The sequence below is a fragment of the Chlamydomonas reinhardtii genome, chromosome 13 (assembly GCF_000002595.2).
Source record: "Chlamydomonas reinhardtii strain CC-503 cw92 mt+ chromosome 13, whole genome shotgun sequence".
NCBI lineage: Eukaryota > Viridiplantae > Chlorophyta > Chlorophyceae > Chlamydomonadales > Chlamydomonadaceae > Chlamydomonas > Chlamydomonas reinhardtii.
This window is the reverse complement of record NC_057016.1, coordinates 1,304,228-1,319,255: the sequence shown is the minus strand read 5'-3', so window position 1 is coordinate 1,319,255 and position 15,028 is coordinate 1,304,228. Positions and strand designations below refer to the sequence as shown.

The 15,028-nt window shown below is 67.0% G+C and overlaps 2 protein-coding genes across 2 annotated transcripts; both read left to right on the top strand.

Annotated features, from left to right (window-relative positions):
* Positions 1-19: 19 nt before the first annotated feature.
* On the top strand, positions 20-3,070 carry CHLRE_13g571251v5 (uncharacterized protein). The gene is made up of 4 exons (XM_001693681.2): positions 20-563; positions 811-885; positions 1,115-1,275; positions 1,469-3,070. Exons 1-4 carry the CDS (start codon positions 243-245, stop codon positions 2,940-2,942), a joined length of 2,031 nt encoding a protein of 676 aa, XP_001693733.2. The 5' UTR covers positions 20-242; the 3' UTR covers positions 2,943-3,070.
* Positions 3,071-3,299: 229 nt separating this feature from the next.
* On the top strand, positions 3,300-14,787 carry CHLRE_13g571200v5 (uncharacterized protein). The gene is made up of 13 exons (XM_001693680.2): positions 3,300-3,948; positions 4,078-4,227; positions 4,390-6,885; positions 7,268-7,363; positions 7,610-7,711; positions 7,910-8,083; positions 8,415-8,543; positions 8,812-8,937; positions 9,160-11,436; positions 11,720-12,020; positions 12,209-12,792; positions 12,987-13,097; positions 13,314-14,787. The coding sequence occupies exons 1-13, from the start codon at positions 3,763-3,765 to the stop codon at positions 13,464-13,466; spliced, it is 6,885 nt and encodes a 2,294-aa protein (XP_001693732.2). The 5' UTR covers positions 3,300-3,762; the 3' UTR covers positions 13,467-14,787.
* The last annotated feature ends 241 nt before the right edge of the window (positions 14,788-15,028 follow it).

Sequence of the window (15,028 nt, the reverse complement as noted above, 5' to 3'; positions counted from 1 at the left end):
GCTGGTGCAAACTCTGAGAGCGTAAAATGACTGCATGCGTATGCATATGAGCCATGCGAACCACTGATATTTGTTGGGCCTTCGACTCGATCACCCGCGCAAATTATGCCCGCTGCGCGTGTAGGCAGCCACGGGCCCTCACTAGCAGTACTATGCACCTATAGCTTAGGTATTTCTCATGAACTTCTAGGGGACGTGTAGGTTTTGACACACGGACTGTGCCGCCCTCCATACCCCAGAACATGCACGGCCCCAGCGCTGTAACAGGGCAACAAGATGCAGCGGCAGACGCAGCCCATGAGGACGTGGCTGGACCCGGCCCCCTTGCGGGGGGCTCCACTCCATCCACAGGAGAGCTGGTCAGGGTGTTGTCGCCGCCGCTGTCGCCCTCGCTGGATTTTCGAAGCATCTCCTTCGACCCGCTGAGGGCGCTCCACACGCCGGGGCTGCAGCCACCTGTGGCCAACGCCGCTCCACTGGACAACATCTCCAAGTTCCGCAGGCTACTGCCGCCCGATCACCCGGACGTTGTCACGCTGGGTGGCGAGCGCACTGGTAGCGAGGTGCGTGCGGGCCGGCCCTTCGGCGCCTGTGGTGTTGCTTGCGCGCTGGAGTGCTTTGCAAGGGCCTGGGGTTGTGCTGGGCAGTGCTACAGCGGCGAAAGGCGCCATGCTTCCAAAAGGCCACATCACGCTCGCGCGCCTGAACCCGCTGGGGTGAGGGACGACCCATCCTGCGCTCCCGCGAGGTTTGTACGGCATTGGGCCAGCGATGTGTCCCATGCGGCGTGCGGGTGTGCTTGGCGTGCAGGCCTCGCGCAAGAAGCACGAGATGTTCAAGGAATCGGCGCTGCGGGCCCGCGAGCGCATCATGAACTCGACCAAGGTGCGGGTGAAACCCTTATCTATTTAAGCTCTGAAAGATTCATGCGTGGCAGCATGCACCCGGTCCTTCATTGCTTATGCGCACTGCTTTGCACATAGTGCGGGGCAACAACGGTAGGCGCGGTGTATGGTGCAGTTGCCCTTTCTTAGACGCACGGGTGGTCCTGGTTTGCATGGTCGCGCCCTGCCGTCAAGCTGCCCTCCCGGCATTCGCACCGCGCCGCTACCAGGTGTCGCTGGAGGCGGTGCAGTCCCTAGCGCTTGAGGCCTCCCCGGGGCCCCTGTCCAAGCTGGCGCGCTGGTTCGAGGGTGCGGCGCGCGTGTGTGTCACCACACGCCACGCCGCTGGCGTGCGCGGCCGCGCCACTGGCGTCCTGGCCGCCTACGACAGGTGCGGACCACAGTTTGGGGACCACAGTGCCAAGCGTTAGTGCGCAGCGGGATGCGACACCGCTGTGACCCAGTGTGCATGCTGCTGGCATGTCAAGTAATACGGCAGGCTGGTTGACGTTAGGCCATCGTGACGCTAGGCCATCGTGCAATCTCCAATCACATCTCGCGCCTGGCTGCGGCCCGCGCGACAGGTTCATGAACTTGGTCCTGCGCGACGTGACCGAGCAGTACACGGTCGCGGTGCGCAAGGTGAAGGATTACACACGGCAGCTGCCCGCAGACTCTCCCGTGGTGCAGAAGGCCCTGGCAGCCGCGGCGGCCACGGCAGCGTCGGCCCCCGCCTCCGCAGGAGGAGGAGGAGGAGGCTCTCCCCGTGGCGCTTCAGCAGGCTCGATTGCGGACGCAGGTGCGGAAGCTGGAGCAAAAGCGAGCTCGAGCGGGAGCACGACGGTCTCGGGGCTCTGCAGCTCTGTCCGCAGCGGCGGCGACATCCCGACAGGCATGGTGGAGCTGACACGCAGCCGCATGGTGCGGCGGCGGGAGGCGCGGCAGCGGCACTTGGGGCAGGTGTTTATTAAGGGGGACAGCATCGTGGCGGTGCACGCCGCAGAGCAGCCGCCAGTGCCCGCCACGCAAGAGGAGCGAGAGCGTGCCGCGGCAGAAGCGGAGGCGGTGGCTTCGGGGCTTAAGCTGGCACCCGCGCGGAGCCCGGCGCCCGCAGTCGCCGTGGCTTCGGCGGCGAGGGCGCGGTCGCCGGTGGCGGTGGCGGTGGAGATGAGGCGGCACGAGCCGTACGCCTTGCCAGCAGGGCCGCCGGCAGGTGTGGTCGGCGGTACAGCGGCCGGCATGGGCGCTGCTGGCGCCGCGGCGAGCGGCGCAGGCAGCCATGCGTGGGACGCTGCTGCAGCCGCCAGCAGCAGCGCTGGTGAAAGTGTCGGCGGCGGTGCAGGCCCAACCTTCAGCCTTGGGAGCGGGCGCGGCACGGGCCCAGCGCGTGTGGCAGGCCGCTTTGGTGGTGGGCGAGGGAGAGGCGGCCCCGCATCTGCCGGCGGTAGAGGTGCTGCGGCCGGCAGTGCTGGTGCACGTCTGGGTCCTGTTCAAGACGCGCCTGTCCATCAAGCCACGCAGCCGGTGTCTGCTCCGCCAATTGGAATGGGCGTCAGGTCACCTGCGGCGGACCCCAGGCGCCCATACAGTGCGCCACCGGGCGATGATGGTGGCCGCATGGGGGCCGGGCCAGGCTTCGGGCCAGGCGGCGGCGGCGGAATGGGGTTAGGCGGCATGAGGCCAGGCGTCATGGGGCCAGGCGGTATAGGGCACGCCGGTATGAGGCCAGGCGGCATTGGGGCAGGTAGCATGGCGCCAGGCGGTATAGGGCAAAGCGGTACAGGGCAAGGCGGCATTGGGGCAGGTGGCATGGGGCCAGGAGCAGGGATGGGGCCAGGCGGCATGAGCCCAGGCTTCGGGCCAGGCGGCATGGGGCCAGGCCTCGGGCAAGGCGGCATGGGGCCAGGAGGTGTTGGTTTCAGACCAGGCGGCGCCATGGCTCCTAGCGGCGCCATGGGGCGTGGTGGTGTGGGGCCGCGGGGCATGATGCCACACCATTCAGGGCCTGGGCCATGGGGCCCGAGGCCACCGGGCTACCAGGGCCCAGGGTGGCAGTGAGTACGATACCAACCGAGGCATTGTGATGTATGCCTCGTGGAGAGGCCCTGTACTCTGCTGTTTGCTGGTGACAGCTAGGCTACACAACGCCTGCTGCACCGAGTACATCGTGGCAACCTCACTCCCAGCGTTCCCTTCGGACGGCCACCGTAGCCCCCCTAAACACGCCCTTTCCCGACTTCTGACACGCACGTGTGTGCGTGTGCACAAAGACGTAGTCAGCGGACGACGGCAGAGTGCGACAAGGGCGCGCGGGACGTGCGCGGGAGACGGAAGGACCGCTCCCCGACGGGCAGAACCTCGGGTCAACAGCGAAATTGCGTACCGAGCGGGCGCGCTTGCACAGCGCAGCGTAATGAAACCTACACTGCAGAACCTACCCTGCGGCAAGCAGGGCGCGAGCGACTGATTTGCAACATGGAGCAAATCTTGCCTAAGCTTCGCGAAGGCGTGCCTTTGGCGCACCTCAGACACGCCGGCCACCATTTCAGGCGTAACTCTATACGTTAGACTTTATTTGTGACGCCGTGCAAGAGCTCAAGCGCTCGGAATGCGCTTTTTCTGTCGCCTAAGCCTTTCAACATCTCACATTCTTTAGGCTTTTCTTTGTGCTGACATTAAGCTGGTCGATATTGTGCGCGGGCGGCGCGCGTAGCCTTTGCCTCTGCCCTTCCAGCCCTAGGCGGCCCTTCCCGCTTGGCCGGCTAGTTTACTGCGCGTATTATGAAGCCTAGGAAGAGAAGGAGCTAGCGATTCCCCGTGGGGGTTAGGCCGGGCAACGACCCTGCACAAGTCGCGCGATTCCTCCTTCGCGAGCAGAATGGACGCTGCTCTCACGCTCGCTCTGAACGCCCTAGAAGACCCGGCATGTATGGTGGACCTGCGAGCCACGCAGCAAGCAGAGGGCTACCTCGCACAGAATCGAGCTTGGGAACTGCTTTGCAAGCAGCTTTCTGGCGAGCCCTCTTCTTCTGCCAGGCATCAAGCTGCTCTAACATGGCTGCTGGTGCGCGGGTTGCGCAACTAACCCTCGGGGACCTTCAACTGTCCAGCCGAGCAATTGTGCCCGCTGCGTCTGCGCCTCTGCGCTTCCGCCGTTAAGTTAGCGCGCCTTGTGTTCGTTTTCCATACACAGGGTGCCCAGGCTCATGAACGCCTGCAAGATCTCTGCCGCGCTGGCACCCGGCTGACGGAAGACATTCCACAGCTGCCGCTGCCGTCTGGCGCGCAGGTCCGGCTGCGGCTGAGCGTGTCATCGCTGTCGCCTTCAAGCCCGCTCTGCATGGTGAGAGGCGGGACTGAAGCACTTACGCTGCGGCCTCCGGCGCGGCCGGGATGATGCCATAAGGGGTTAAGGTGGAAGGGGGAACGTGCAAATCACCATGCCCCACTCGCTGGCTGCGCCTGCTGCCAACTTCTTGCGCTGCTACGCCTGCCCTGATAACAGGTCATCGCCAAGCGCCTGGAAAGCCCGACAAGCCATCCCGCATGGCAGCCCAACGGCTTTCAGCCGCCGGTGCAGCAGCACCAGCACCAGCAGCCACCGCCCGCCGCCAGCTCCGCAGACCCGCAGCTCGCATCGGCGGCGGCGCTCCTGCGCTGCAGCCCCCAGCCTGCATGTGTCCTGACGCTGCACAGCATAGCGCTGTTGGCGGCGGCGTTGGAGAGCGTCGCGACGTGTGCGGCGGCCGCCGCCAGCCCGGCTGCTAGCGCCTTGGCACCGGTGCTGACGACAGGGGCGGCGGCGGCCGCAACAGCCACGACAGGCGCCGCTACAGCCGGAGCGGGTGCAACGGCAGTAGCAGGAGCAGGTGGCACGTACTGGGCCTCCACGCCTACCAGCAGCTCCGCGCCGACGGAGTGGGCATCCGCCGTCGCGAGCGGCCTCTGCAGCGGTCCGGAGGGTGCTGACTCCGCGCACGCCTCCTCCGCCTCCAACGCCATCGGTTTTAACTGGTCCGCCTACGCGGTGCTGTCGGGCGCGCGCTCCGTGGAGCGGGAGCTGGACGCGGCGGCGGCACCAGGCGCCGCGGCCGCAGCCGCGGCGGCGGCGGCGGCGTCCGCGCTGGCGTCGGCGGCATCCGGCGCGGCGACAAGCACCGCGTCGGGGCTGGCTATGGCGTCGGCGGTATCAGCGGCCGAGGAGGACGGCTTGGTGGTGGCGGCGCCGCCGCTGGCGCCGCAGCAGGAGGAGGCGGCGTGCGGGCACGGTCACCGACAAGACGCGTGGCCCGAGCTCGGAGAGATACAGTACCACAACAATGCCCTGGCGCGGATGTGCGGCTACAGCTGCCACGAGCTGAACGGCTTGGGGCTGGCGCAGCTGCTACAGCCGCCTCACCAACAGCAGCCGGCGTTAGCCGCGTCTGGCGGCGGCATCGGCGGCGGCGGCGGCGGGCTGTGCCTCCGTGACCTGGCGACGGCGCTCCTGGATGGAGCGCCCACGCAGCTCGAGCTGCCGTTGTACCACAAGACCGGCCGGCAACTGTGGTGCAGGCTGTCGCTGTCGCCGCTAGGGCCTTCGGGTGGAGCGTCGGTTGAGGAGGAGACGGAGCATGTGCATGCGGGGTGCTGCGGCTCGGCGGCCTGCATGACAGCTGCCAGTGAGTGGCGCCACACGGCCTCTGGCGGCGGCCGCAGCGACGACGCAGCCGCCCTAGTGCAGCCGCGCGGCTGCAGTGTCACCAAGACCGACAGCTGTAGCAGCAGCAGCCTGGGCAGCGCGAGCAGTGAGCGCATCGCAGGCGGCATCACAAGCGAGGGCACGGCTGGGCACAGCCGCAAGAGCAGCACAGAGCTGCACGGAAGCGCCGGGTACGGTGCCCCCGCCATTGGGGTCACCGCGTCGGTTGTGGCTTCGGCTCCTGCCTGCCTTAAAGAGATGCGGCTCGGCGGCATTGCCCAAACAGACATGGGCGCATGCGCAGAGCCTCCATCCGCTAGCCCGCCAGCAGTGCAGGTGGGCATGGCTGCAGCCACAAATGCAGTGACAGCGGTGGCAGCAGCAACCTCAAGTGCACAGTCACAGGCACATTTGCATTCATGCCGCGGCGGCGCGCAAGCTGTAGACGACGTAATCGGGCCGTTCTGCACGTCCGTCACCCTGGCAGCGCCGCCGCCGCCGGCAGCGGTTTCATTTAACGCGGCCCCGCAGAAGCCGCCACAGGCGCGCGTGCGTCACCCGGGCTCTCAGCAGATATTCAGTTTCGAGCCTGCAGTCACGCACGACGACGCAGATGAGGAGGCCGCGGCGCAGCACCCACAGCACCAGGAGCTGGCGCCCGGCCAGGGGCCGTCGCAGGCAACGGCGCGGCGGTTTCTGGTGACCTTCCATGACCTCACTTCGGCGCCGCGCCGTTGCCTACAGCTTCGAGAGGAGCTGCGGCAGCTGCATCTGCAGCAGCAGCAACGCCTTGTGGCCGACGCACACACCATTTCGGGCGCGGCGGCTGCAGGCGCAGACGAGCAAGCGACGCGGCAGCAACAGGCCGCACAGCCGCCGCGACCGCAACAGGCGGGTCGTGCGCAGGCACATGAGGGACAAGCAACAACACAGCCGCAACAGGCGCAGCGGCAGCCGGGCGCAAATTCAATAACGGCCGCACAAGCAGAGCGGGCGCTGGCGGCGGCACTTCACTCCATGGTCCCGCAGGCCGCCGCCGCGGCCGCGGCCGCCGCCGCCGCTGCGGGAGCGCCGGCCCTGGTCGGCCCAACAACGGTGACGTCAGCTGCCGCCGCAGCCGCCGCCGCGGCCGCCGCCTGCGGCTTTGGCGGCGGCCCTGCGGGCCTGCGTGACTTTGCGCTGGACTGTGTTCGTGAAGGCATCACGATCTCGGACCCCTCGCTGCCCGACAACCCCATTGTGTACACCAACCAGGCCTTCCTGGCCATGACCGGCTACAGCCGCGAGGAGGTGCTGGGCCGCAACTGCCGCTTCCTGCAGGTGCGGTTGGGCGGCGGCGTGTATATATGTGTGTGGGGGGGGGGGGGTTGCATTCATGATTAGTTAAGGGGGGGCGCTGGCATAGGGGGAGCGTGGTTCGGGGCAGTGGCGGTGGCGCAGTGGCGGTGGGTTGGGGTACCGCAGTTGTGTGGGTCGGGGGGGACGGGCACGCGTGTCTAGGGTGGTGAGGTGAGCTGGCAGTGCGGTTGCGGTTAGGCAGCAGTCACGAGAGGGGCGAGGCCGGGGCAGGCAAGGAGGCGGGCACGACGTGAGCGAGGGCTACAGCGCGGGTAGGGAGGGGCTCCAGGGCCAGGGTTATACCTATCGACTCTCAAACGCCTGCCTTGCATCGCCCCTCGTCCTTGCTGCTGCCCCGCCGCAGGGTCCCGACACTGACCCGGGCTCGGTGGCCGCCATACGTGAGGCGCTGTCGCAGCGCCGCGGCGCCACCGTGCGCCTAGTCAACTACACCAAACAGGTGGGCAGCGCGGGCTGAGGACGGGGTCAACGATGTCACACCAGCGCGCATGCTTACACGAATGCATACACTCGCACAGTGCACGGGGAGCTGTCTTTGGCCTTGCCCTTGAGGCTGCTCGACATTGCTGTGACACGTGTTAAAGAGCACAAGGAAAACGTTGCGCAAAGACACGTGTGTACACATGTTCGTCCTTTTCTGCTTGTCTTCACGCGCACCCACCCACCTACTTGAACGCGATTGCAGGGCTGCCGCTTTGTGAACGAACTGCGGCTGGCGCCAGTGCGGGAGCCGGGCAGCGGGCGTGTGATCGCCATCGTGGGCGTACAGAATGACGTCACAGAGCTGGTGCGTGTGTGCATGTGATTGTGTATGCATGGGTGCGTGTGTACATGTGTGCGTGTGTGCGTGTTAAGAAGCAATAGCAGAGGCGATTCTCACCGGACCCTCATCCCTCAATCTTCCCCCTTCCTCCCTCCCTTTCTCCCTTCCTCCAACACCGCTCACCACACACGCACATACACATTGCGCCCGCTCGCCGCACAGCTGGCTCGCACCCAGAGCGAGGCGCGCATGCGTGACGCCAAGGAGGCTGCGGAGTCGGCGACTGAGGCCAAGTCCCAGTTCCTGGCCAACATGAGTCATGAGATCCGCACCCCCCTCAACGGCATGATCGCCACCACACAGCTGATGCTGGCGTCCACGCTCACGCCCGAGCAGGTACGTATGTGTGTGTGAAGGTGTGTGCCGCACCGTGTGTGCCCGCATGTGCGCCTGGAAGCACCGCGCCTCCCACTTACCCTCCGGCTCCCCTGCAACCGCCCCACGCCTTTCCTGCAAACCCCACAATCACACAACCGCCCGTTCTCACTAGAGCCACGCCTGGAACCATAACTCACATCCCCATCCCGCACACACGCACGGTGCCAACACCTCTACCTCGGTGCAACGCTGCGCCGTTCCAACATCGCCTTCCCCTAACTCTTCTATGTAGTCATGCCTGGAATCCCTTCCTGGCCTCTCCCTCCCACCCGCCCGCCTACCCACACAGCGCGAGCTGGCTGAGACCATCCTGGAGTCCGGCTCCACGCTGCTGTCCATCCTGGGCGACATCCTGGACTTCTCCAAGATAGACCACGGCAGCCTGGAGCTGCAGCGGCGGCCGCTGTGCCTGAGACAGGTACGTGGGGAACTGCTGAACAGGGCGGGTGGGGGGCAGGCACGCGCCCCAGCGTTCTCAGAAGCACGGATTCCCGTGCTTACCGTAAATCATCAGCATGCCGTATGCTTGTCCCGCTGTCCTGCTGCTCCGCTCCTCCTGCGCCTCCTCCTGCTGTCCGATGATGGGTCGTCCTCGTGGGGCTCGGGCATACACGGCAACCCCCCTCCTCCTTTCTCCTCCCCCTCGTTCTTACTCCTTCCCGCATCCTCCTCGTACCCCTCCGCAGGCCACGGAGGCATGTATCGACCTGGTGGCCGCGGAGGCCGCCAAGAAGGGCCTGGCGCTGGCCTACCTCGCCGCAGACCAGGCCCTGGAGCGGCCGCTGCTGGCCGACCCCGTGAGGCTACGACAGGTGCGGGTGTGTGGGTGGTTGTGGTGTGTGTGGGACTGGGTGGGTCGGTGGGTATGGGTGTGGTTGTGCGGGGCACAGGCGGCACAAATGAGTGGCGGAGGTTAGGCTGAGCCGCTAACAAGTGCACTTGGCAAAAGCTCCATGCCAGCTGTGCGGTACGCTTGCGCTCTCTTTTCTGTTGTGTTCAAATGAACAATCATGTGCTCAATTGCAAAAACGCAGGTGCTGGCGAACCTGCTGTCCAACGCGGTCAAGTTCACCGAGAAGGGCGAGGTGGTGGTGCGGCTGGAGGTGCGGCGGGCGGCTGACTGCCGCAACCCCCACACAGCCGCTCCGCTGGCCCCGCCCGGCGCCTGCACCTCCACCACCACCGCCCTCACCACCACTGGCGTCAGTGCTGCTGCCACAGCCGGCGCTGGAAACGGCAACGGCAGTAGCGGCGCTGATAACGTCTACGGTGGGCCGGATGGCTGGGTTGTGCATTTCGCGGTGACGGACACGGGCATCGGCATCGGTGAGGAGTCTGCAAAGAAGCTGTTCCAGCACTTCCGTCAGGGCAGCGAGACCATGAGCCGTCGCTACGGCGGCACCGGTCTGGGGCTAGCCATCAGCAAGCGGCTGGCGCAGCTGATGCATGGCGACATTTGGGTGGAATCCAAGCTAGGTGCCGGATCCACGTTCCATTTCACGCTGGCGGCGGACTGGGCGCCGCCAGGCACGCCGCTGGGCGACGGCGGCGTCGGCCGCGGCGGCGTCGGCTACGTGGTCGGCTACGTCGGTGGTGGCGTCGGCGGCGCCGCCATTCCCGGCAGCGGCGGCGGCAGCGGCGGCGGCAGTGGCGCAGGCGGCGACGACAGCGTCTGGTCTGCCAGCAGCGGCGGCAGCAGCGCCCGGTCGACGCCGCTAGCGACGCCGGCCGAGGGCTGCACACCGCGCACCTCCACCGACGATCCAAACTACCTGCCCATCGGCGGCGCCAGCGCCATCGCCGCCGCCTCCGCGGCGGCCGCCGCCGCCGCCATGGGCAGCGACGGCGGCGTCGGCGCGATGGCGGCGGGCGCCGCGCGGGGCCGGCCGCCGCCGGACGGCTCCCGCACGAGCAGTGGCAGCAGCGCCAGCGGCCGCGGCGGCAGCGCCAGCGGTCGTGAGCTGCGCACGTCGCCGTGGCGGCCTGACGGCACGCCCATGCCTGACAGCGGCGCAGCGACCGCAGGCACAGCCAGCGGGACCGTCCGCAGTGCGGGCGCTGGCTCGGTCCGCAGCGCCGGCGCTGGCTCAATCCGCAGCGCCGGCAGCTTGGGCAGCGACGTCGGCAGCGCGCCTAGTACGCCGCCGCCGCTCGGCGCTTTCTTTGCCGCGTCAGGCCTGCCGGCGGCTGGCCGCTCTGGCGGCGGCGGCGGCGGCAGCGGCACCGGCAGCGGTACCGTTACGCCTGGTAGCGGTGTCGGCGGCGCCAGCGGCGGCGCCTCCGTTGCTGCTGCGGTGGCGGCCTGCCGCGGTGTGACGGCAACGGAGGCGGTGGAGGAGCGCACTGCGCTGACGGGCCGCACGGTGCTGATCGACATCTCCCACGCCGCCACCTCGCAGCAGGTGTGGAACAGCTGCAGGCAGCTGGGCCTGGTGGCGGTGCAGGCGCGGGCCTGCGCCGTGCCGCCGCCGGCACCCCCGCCAACGCCACCGCCAGCGCCGCCGCAAGCTGAGCAAGAGCTTGCGGCGCCGCGCACTGCCCGCTCAGCAACCACGCCCGGCCTCGGCGCCAGCAGCATCATCAGCGGCGCCGGCGGCCTGGCTTGGTCCACGGCGGCGGCGGCACCGCCACCGGCAGCAGCAGCAGCGGGCGCCGACGGCGTCCTCGGCGCCCTCGCTGCTGCCGCGGCCGCAGCGAACGAAGCTTTCAGCGGAGACGCATCGGCGCCCACACTCGCCGCCGGCCTGTTACTGGCGTCTGCCGCCGCGGCGCCCACTGATGGAGACGCGGGCGCGGGCGCATGCGACGACGGCTCTTCCTTGGACATGCTGCGGTTGCCCGTGGGCGCACACGATGTCGACGTGGCGGGCTCACCGCCGTCAGCACTGCTGGCCTCAGCGCTGCCGGAGCTCGCGCCCTCGCCGCCACCTGCTGCCGCTCTCGCCTCCTCGCAGCCCCACCACCTCCAGCCGCCCCAAGCGCCACCACCCTCACCGCCGTCACAACCGCCGTCACAACCGCCGTCACAACCGCCGCCACCGCCGCAGTTTGACATCCTGGTCGTGTCCATGGACCGCCTGGTCCCGGCCTTCAAGGCCGGCTGGAAGGGCCGCGCGGTGGTGGCGCTGGGCGACCGCGAGGCACTGCCGCCCACGCTGCAGCCGCTGGTGGTTGCGGCGGCGCTGCCGGTGCGGCACGGGCGCCTGGCGGCAGCGCTGGTCAAGGCGACGGCGCTGCTGCGCTGGAACGGCACGGGCGCTGGCGGCGCGCCCAAGCTGGCCAACGCGCCCATTCCCAACGAGTGCATTCAGGTGTGGCCGTGTGGTGGCGTGCTTGCTGCGAGCCAGTGTTGGGGTGGGTGGTCGCGGTGCTGGGAGGTATGGCCGTTTGGGATGTGCCGGGTTGGGGTTGAAGCGCTGTCAGCAGCTGTCACTGCGGCTACTGGTTGCGTGTGCCCGTAACCGGGTCGGAGCGTCGATCGATCCTTGCCCAATCCCAGCCCCATCCCACACCGCGGCCGATCACATCTTTCTTGATGCAAACACGCTCACACGTGCACTCATTTGCACAACTGCACATGCTTCATCCCTCCAGAACCTCAAATCCTGGCGGCTGCGGCGCGGCGGCACGGACGCCGACTCCATGCTGCGCCGCACCTCGCTGGACAACTCAGCCCTGGAGCGAGCCGCCATGATGCGCGTGCTGAGCGCAGCAGCAGCAGCAGCAGGCGGCGGCGGCGGTGCCGGTGGAGGAGGTGGTGGAGGCGGCAGCGGCGCCGGGGGCACTGGCGGCCCTACGGGCCTGGGCATGGGCGTGTTGGGCGGCAAGGGCGTGGCTGGCACGCGTGCGTCGCCGGGCAGGATTGCTGCGGCGCCGTCCATTCCGGAGCATGCGGGTGAGCCCCGCACTTGCATCGGTACTGGTATTGGTACTGGCGTGCTTGCGGCTTTTGCGATTTTCATGCTACACCTAACGTTGGTGGCTGCGCATGTATCCAAAGTTTGACTGCAACGCCTGCGTATGCTCTCTGCTGACCCTGTGCCTTGTCCGTGCCCTCCTCGTCCCTCGTCATGTGCCGTGCAGAGCTGCCCTCGCTCCCTGGCGATAGCAAGGGACCCTTCATCCCCTTCCCCAGCCCCACCGCGGCACCTGCCCTGCCGGCGCCGGCAGCGCTCTCCGCGGCCGCACCCGTCCCGCCGCCGTCCTCGTTCGCTGCTGCGGCCGCCGCCAACACAACCGCGGGGCATGGAGGCTTCGGCTCACCAGTTTATTCGGTCGCCGCCGCGGCAATAGCCGCCGCCGCCGCCGCCTCAACTGCCGGGCAGCGGCCGCCGCTGGCGGCGGCGCCCGCCAACGGCAGCGGTGCCGCTGCCCTCTTCGCGCCGCCGGCCACCGCCCGCGCGCCGACTTCTGCGGGCCCGCTGGCCGCCTTCGGCCTGGCAACCGCAACCCCAACGCCCGCCAACGGCGCCAACGGTAACGGCAACGGCACGTCGCACCTGCAGCACCTGCGCATTCTGATCGCGGAGGACAACAAGGTGAATCAGAAGGTGGTGCTCAAGGTGCTGCAGCAGATCCTGCGCGGCTGCACGCCGCCGGATGTGGTGGAGAACGGGCTGCAGGTGCTGGCGGCGTTGCAGAAGAAGACGTACGACCTCATTCTCATGGTGAGCGCGTTGGGGTTGGGGCGGGGCTCAGGCGGGTTCGGCGGGAATGACGGGGCGGGGCAGGCCGACCAGCAGCGGCAGCGCGCACCGCACGCTCCGCTCAACCAGAAACATCTGCCCTTTGGTTGATGTGTTGGTTCCCCATCTCTTATGCACTTCCTTAAATATGCACTACCACACGCGTACACTCACAGGACATCCACATGCCCGAGATGGACGGGCTGGAGGCAAGCAAGCGCATCCAGGAGACCTACAAGCCCGAGGACAGGCCGCGCATCATCGCGCTGAGCGCTGACACCGTGCAGGTGGGGGTGCACTGGCGGGCGGGCGGGCGGGCTGGCGGACGACTGGGCGGGCGGGGGCCCTGGCCGGCGGGGCGCCCGCGGGCACGTCCTTGCTGCGGCTGCTGCAGTGCTTTTGCCTGTCTTCCGTATGACAGCCCACATCCATCAGCCAGCTTGTCAGTTCCCATGCCTGACGCTGCTGACGCGCATTCCTGTCCTGTCCGTGTGTCCGCACAGACTCTGCACGAGCGCTGCCGCGAGGCCGGCATTGAGGCGTTCCTGGTCAAGCCCTTCCGCATTGAGGAGCTGGCCCGCGTCATGCGCAGCGGCTCCGGCAGGCCCCTGCGCAACAGCGCCGGTGGCAACCCGCTGCCGCCCGTGGCCGTGTGAGCAGCAGCGCGCAGGGGCCGAGCACGCGTGAGCAGCTGATAAGCAGCCGGCACAAGGGACGGGGGGGAGAGAGGGAATGGCTGGGAGCTGAGGGGGCAGCGAGCAGGGCATAACAAGCGGCCATAGGGCATGGCGGCACGCGCACCCATACCGAGTGTGTTTCCTCGCCGTGGCTAGCCACTGCCTGTTGTGTGCACCGCTGCAGCTTTGTAAGTATTATGGTAAGAGCTGGGCTTGGTTATGTATATAGAGAAGCTGCGACCACTGGCAAGAATCGGGGGCCGAGTTGGCTTTGGCAATGCCGGCCGTGCGGGTGTTGCGGCGAGTGCACAGTCGCCTCAAATTCCGGCGTCGCAGCGTGGAAACTATGTGCGGATAAGGCACTGGAGGCACATATGTAGGTTCGGCGTGTGGGCGAGAGCCTCGGATTTCCCTAATACCGTGGGGGCGTGTCACATCGGAGGGCGCTGTAGGTTGACAGGTCGGGGTGTCCGTATCTTTCGAGTGGTTGCAAGAGCTCTGCTTGGCCCAATGTCATCGCAAGCGAGCAGAGTGAGTACAATCAGTATGCCATACCTCAGCAATAACGCTTGGCGGTTACGAAGTCTCTGGCGGGGGGTGACTGTGTCGGCGCATGCGAGCTCTTAGTGCCCAGAATTCTGGCAATTGTGGGTTGCTTGTTGTCCTTCCGGTATGGCATACGGGCGAGCTGGCAACAGGGATGCCGTTACGTGTGGGACAGGCCATGTATCGCGTAACCAGATGGCGGATGCGTGTGTGAGGCGAATACTGCGGAGACAGAACAGGTAGGCGGGATGGGGCCAAATGATAGACGTGTTGACACAATCTGAGTAGGCACGCCCCGCCACGCCATATCACGTGATCAAGCATGGACGAATGGATGGCAGGGCGCTGTCATTGGTCTGACGGTTGGGACGCACTGAAGGGTTTGTAGGACAACATATGCGCTCGAGCATACAGTTGTATTTGTTTCCAGCAGGAGTTTTGATGTGGAGTGGCGGCTTCACGCACCAGTCACCGCGGTGACGGCTGTGAGTACTTAAAATATGACGGAGCAGTGTGGAGATGGGTGCGACGCGCGGTAGCAACAAACAACGCACAGCTGCCAGCAACATAAGCGGGAAGAGACGATGCATGTTCGACGGCGGAAAATTTGCTTAGTACCGTTGCTTCTACAAGGGTATTGATGTGGTGACGCAAGTGTGGTGCGCACCGTTTTTGCGTTGGTGCGGGGTCCACTACTTGCCGCAGGTTTTCCATGCTGCAACGGCAGATCCTTAAACTGTAATACGAGGTGAGAATGGGACGCGGCAACGGCGCTCGACGGGAATCCGGTACATTTCGGACGAAAGTGCGTTGGATCAGGTTGGATCCCCAGGTAGGTCACGCAGCGGGGGCGACTGCACCAAGTCTTTCGCAGTCCGGCGGCAGCTCACGAGGTAAGACCGCGCCGGCGTGCCACCTTGCTACCCCACCATCCACACACGTACCCTGGTCCCCAGAGCCCCCGGCCCAGGGCTGCGTCGGACAGATGTCGCATT

Excerpts from the sequence above, each read along its gene's own strand:
- CHLRE_13g571251v5 (XM_001693681.2), top strand. The coding sequence starts at position 243 with ATGCACGGCCCCAGCGCTGTAACAGGGCAACAAGATGCAGCGGCAGAC. Across the intron at positions 886-1,114 it reads GCATCATGAACTCGACCAAG|GTGTCGCTGGAGGCGGTGCA; the intron begins GTGCGGGTGAAA and ends CGCCGCTACCAG. Across the intron at positions 1,276-1,468 it reads GTCCTGGCCGCCTACGACAG|GTTCATGAACTTGGTCCTGC; the intron begins GTGCGGACCACA and ends CCCGCGCGACAG.
- CHLRE_13g571200v5 (XM_001693680.2), top strand. The coding sequence starts at position 3,763 with ATGGACGCTGCTCTCACGCTCGCTCTGAACGCCCTAGAAGACCCGGCA. Across the intron at positions 4,228-4,389 it reads CTTCAAGCCCGCTCTGCATG|GTCATCGCCAAGCGCCTGGA; the intron begins GTGAGAGGCGGG and ends CCCTGATAACAG. Across the intron at positions 8,938-9,159 it reads ACCCCGTGAGGCTACGACAG|GTGCTGGCGAACCTGCTGTC; the intron begins GTGCGGGTGTGT and ends GCAAAAACGCAG.